This window comes from Macrobrachium rosenbergii, chromosome 20, assembly GCF_040412425.1.
Source record: "Macrobrachium rosenbergii isolate ZJJX-2024 chromosome 20, ASM4041242v1, whole genome shotgun sequence".
NCBI classification, from domain to species: Eukaryota; Metazoa; Arthropoda; class Malacostraca; order Decapoda; family Palaemonidae; genus Macrobrachium; species Macrobrachium rosenbergii.
The window spans coordinates 27,775,001-27,780,000 of record NC_089760.1 but is presented as its reverse complement, the minus strand read 5'-3'; the positions used below and the strand labels follow the sequence as shown (position 1 = coordinate 27,780,000).

Below are 5,000 nucleotides of genomic sequence, written 5' to 3'. Positions count from 1 at the left end.
GGAGTCCAGTATTACACAGGACAGAAATTCGACATGGGCCTCATCACCAAAGCCGCCCATGACAAGGGCTGCTTCGTGGGCTGGGACTTGGCCCATGCCGTTGGTAACGTGGAGATTCGACTCGACGATTGGGATGTTGATTTTGCCTGCTGGTGCACTTATAAAGTAAGTGTCAGAACAGGTAACTGAAGAATATGCAGTCAAGAATTACAAGCACATAAAAAAATATTTTTTGTATATATATATATATATATATATATATTTATATATATATATATATATATATATATATATATATATATATATATATATGACCCTAATAATTATGTACAATTGACAGTACATGAATAGCGGCCCAGGCTGCTTAGGAGGAGCCTACGTCAACAGCAAGCACAACAAACGTAACACAGATCACTTGCATGGATGGTGGAGCAACAAAGAAACAACGAGGTTCGAAATGCGCGATGAGTGTGATGTGGCAGATGGCGTCGATTCCTTCAGGCTGTGCAATCCCCCTCCCATTCTCGTGGCCCTTGCCAAAGCCAGTTTGGAGGTAGGCCTAATCTTCACTGTACCATAGCAATACCCCATCATCTACGGGCAACAGCCACTGTACATTCCATTCATGACCCACTTTGCTATTATACAATTTTGCAGCTAAATCTAAAGTCCCTTATCTGCTTACTTTCTCGTATCTCTCCATCCATCAGGATACTAAATCTTGCAGTCTTTCTTCAGGCCAACTTTCACACCAAATCACCCTAACACGCGCTTCATTTTGATCTCAAGTCTGCTTATTCTAACACACGCTTCATTTTTATCATAAAAAATCTAATTGCTCTAAACAATTACCATTAGTGTGAACGTTCATTTTAAGATTATCGTATGTTTTATTTATTGTAGATTCCACATTGTTCTACCCCTAATTATCATCGTACAGTTTTTCTACCATTTATCTAAAATTTTGTTAATTTGTATGTATAATACTAACTTAACAATTTTCATTTCAAAAATTCCTGATTACCATTTCAGATTTTTGAAGAAGCAAAAATGGAAAATCTCCTCAAAAAGCAATTCCTTTTAACTGGTTATCTGGAGCACCTTGTCAAAACTCACTTTTCTTCTGGGCAACTGGATGCGCCAACAGCTACTATCATTACTCCTGAGGACACCACACAGCGTGGTTGCCAGCTATCATTTACATTCTCCTTCCCACTTAAGCAGATTCACAAAGAAATTCAGAAGCGAGGAGTGGTGGTGAGTTTTTGTTCTTACATTTTCTTACGTAGACTGGAACTGCGTCAGTAACAATATTTTAAGGAAGGGCTCCGCAAGGAGCTATTGTTCATTATTGAAATTTTCTGACTGAACAATATAGATGTAAATAATGCAGTACAGGTGAGATAAACTGATAAACATACGGAGATAATGAGAAATTTACCGTCTTTGTTTATGTTTTTACGTTCATCCCCGAGGGGCTCATACTAAACATGGCAGAAACTCAGCGGGACACCGTGTTTAGTACAGTACCAGCCCTTCAGGGATGAAAGTAAAAAATACAAACAAAATAAAGTAATATTCTCATTATCTGGGTAAATTTCTCAAATTATCTTTTCTATGGTGTTCAGCCAAAAAATTTCATTAATGAACAATATCGCCGTACGGAGCTCTACATTGCAATCGCCTATTATAACTACAATAATGAAAATAAGACGGTGAGCAGTTTATGGCACTGCCAAACATTGCTACTAGTCGGTCTTTTTCTAATTCTGTTGGTCTTGGCTGTTGCTCGATTAAGCTCTAGACTCGACTCTGCTACTGCTAATAATTGAACATATCGCTTCGCCATTCAATTTCTGTTACCCACTCAACCAAGCTATTCCCTTGCAGTGTGACGTAAGGCTCCCCAATGCCATGAGAATCACCCCAGTGCCCTTGTACAACAGCTTCCGGGACGTCTACAATTTTATTAAAATTCTTCAAGAAGTATTTGCTCTGTGCAAGACTGAGGGAGCTTAGCCTGGTATTTTTATTCTACGTATTGGATATGTATTTATTTTGGTAAATACTTGGCAAACTGCACTACAACAAATGTCATTTGCTTGTCACTGTTGCCAGTTATTCGATTTGAACTGATTATAAGTTATGTAGCGCGACGACTACCACACATTGACGCCATGCTATCCAGGATGGTACATTTTTTTTTTTTTGCATCGGATGTAATACACAGTATTGTGAGGATACTCTTCTGAATATGCCCAAATATTACTCCACTTGTACATGTGCGTGAGAGAGAGAGACTGGTTTAGAAGTAGGCCTAATCCTGGCCTGTTCAAACTGATCAGTTGATACGCTAACTTAATGCAAAGTTCATTAGGTCAACAGTTGTCCACGTAACTTTTTTATAAGGCATAAGTTTGAATCCACGCCTGAATAGGTGCTTTTGTATACAGTTCCATTCGGGTGAATATTACAATTAAGGCAGAGTAAATTTTATATTAATGGGCTACTCAAGGCTTAACATTTGAAAGTATAAAATGTCACGTATGGTATGATCGACAAATTTTGACACAATATATATATATATATATATATATATATATATATATATATATATATATATATATATATATATATATATATATATATATATATATATATATATATATATATATACATACATATATATATATATATATATATATATATATATATATATATATATAATACGCTAGAGGAGGAGAGAGACCTCAACTGAAGACTATTTAAAATTATGCCAGAATACTTTATTTTCACGTATATTTGGATCGGGGTGAGAGAGAGAGAGAGAGAGAGAGAGAGAGAGAGAGAGAGAGAGAGAGAGAGAGAGAGAGAGAGAGAGAAATCTGCTGTACTAAGTACTAGCCAAATATCAATAAATGATTACTGGTCGAAAATTTGGTTTTACAAGGGCAAAGGACTTATTTCTGACTGAATGCTGGACATATCGGTTCTGTTCTACATTGGCAGGTGGACGCGTTTTTAAAGCCATCTTTTTTTGTGTAACTGTAGTCATAATGTGGAAAAAACAATAGGAAAAAATTATTATATTTTTGTATGTAATGATATCCATAGTTTAGTCTTTACAATAAGCACATTTTGAGGTGTAACAAAGAAACCCTTGTCTTTGATCATTCTCTGTAAATAAGAACAAGAAAATCTTTGCTTAAGAGTAACTGCTTGATCTAAGTAACGCTTGGAACTGTGTTCAATATCTCACAACAAAGAGGAAAGTAAATGAATGAACGTAATATACAGAAGCATACAACAATAATATTAATATCACACTCTTACAAGATGAGCTCTTGCTCAACAGTCGACTAAATGTGACGTGTACTGTTTTATTAAGGCACGCTCCTTTTCTTTCGAAGTGTCATAACGTTTGCCTGTTCTGACTGAAAATGTACGAAATGAAGCGAAATATATACTGTTTGTTTATACTTCTGCTTTTGCTTTTGAACTCATACAGTTACTGAAAAAATGTGCACTGTGTCTGACGAAAGGTGTAGCTATACAGCTTGCCTGGGAACGTCAACTGTTTCTCTTGCAACATAAAACCGTTTGTGTTGAAATGTGTAGGCCTACTATTTCTGTTGAACGTCCACGGCTTCAAAACCCGTGCTATTTCTGCTGCATCAATGCTCAGTGTGTTTTCTTTATTGATGCAGGTGGCTGTGATGGTATATTTCTTTTGCTCACCTCTGTAAAAAGTCGTTTGTTGATGTATTATAATTATTACATGTATAAAGGTTTTGACTGTAATATGAATGTTTCATTTTACAACCTCCAAATATAATATGCTTATGCTTCCTATGTATTTCCTGAACTATGTAACCAAATTACGAATTCCATCATTGCATATCTTTCTTGTACCGATCAGTGATATTGGACAGTCTTGTCCAAGTGGGTATCCACGCCAAAAGAATATAGGCCTGCATAAAAAGGTTGATATCATAATACCATGTAATACAAATAAACTATGGTGGAATTTAATAATAAATTCATAAGAGGAAAATTCAGCTAAAAGGAAGCACTGCAAAGTACGCAAATTAATAAAAAAAAAAAAAAGTCATTCTTATCATGGCCGTAGAAAATAATAAAGAAGGAAGCCATAATTATGAGCGTAAGAAAACAACACAGTTTCTCCTTAATAAGAAAGGTGAAACTAAAAAACATGACAAAAGAAAGTGATTACGGATAGGAATATGAAAAAGTACTTTCGTGCCTCTCATCAGCGTCTTTACAGAAGAAACCAGTCAGGATCATACATTTTGTTCGATTATACATACATATACATATATATATATATATATATATATATATATATATATATATATATATATATATATATATATATATATATATATATATATATATAATATATATATATTATATATTTGTGTGTAGGTGATATAGGTGAAGCCTCGAATCCGGAACCGTGAAAAGGCAGGGGTCGACTGTAATATTTAAAGTAAAAATGGTTTTATTACGTTCATGTTTCATCGCCAATCACAAACAACCCCTAACAACAGTACGATAATGTAAGATAATTATCGTTCGTATGACTGAATTGTTCTAAACGGTTAGTTACCATCAAAATCACAATGAATTTTTAATGAAAAATTAATATTATGCTACCTAAATTTTATAACTACCGTAATTACACTACCATTAAAACTTTTAAGAGGTTACCGAAGATAAAGACTGCTGTGAGCGTAACCATAATCAATGTTTACATTTCTCAGCTGGGCTGTATAGATAAAAGTTGATTTCATTGATGTGGAATTATTCCTCGAACAGGCTATTTGTTATGGAGATATGTCCATAATACATAAGGTAAAAATTATTTTATTACCTTTATTATCAGTTTATTTCATAATGTGAATCTTTTCATGTATGTCGGTGGTCATCGCACCTGTATGTATGTGCTCGGGAAATTTTTTCTTTTTTTATTTTTTATT

General features: G+C 34.5%; 1 protein-coding gene across 1 annotated transcript in view; it reads left to right on the top strand.

Annotated features, from left to right (window-relative positions):
* Positions 1-3,801, top strand: part of LOC136849175 (kynureninase-like) — a 15,529-nt gene extending 11,728 nt beyond the window's left edge. The window contains 4 exon segments of the mRNA XM_067122286.1: positions 1-165; positions 341-553; positions 1,033-1,257; positions 1,891-3,801. The exon segment at positions 1-165 is cut by the window's left edge and continues 45 nt beyond it. Coding sequence (XP_066978387.1) covers positions 1-165; positions 341-553; positions 1,033-1,257; positions 1,891-2,019 — 732 coding nt within the window. The 3' untranslated portion in view covers positions 2,020-3,801.
* The last annotated feature ends 1,199 nt before the right edge of the window (positions 3,802-5,000 follow it).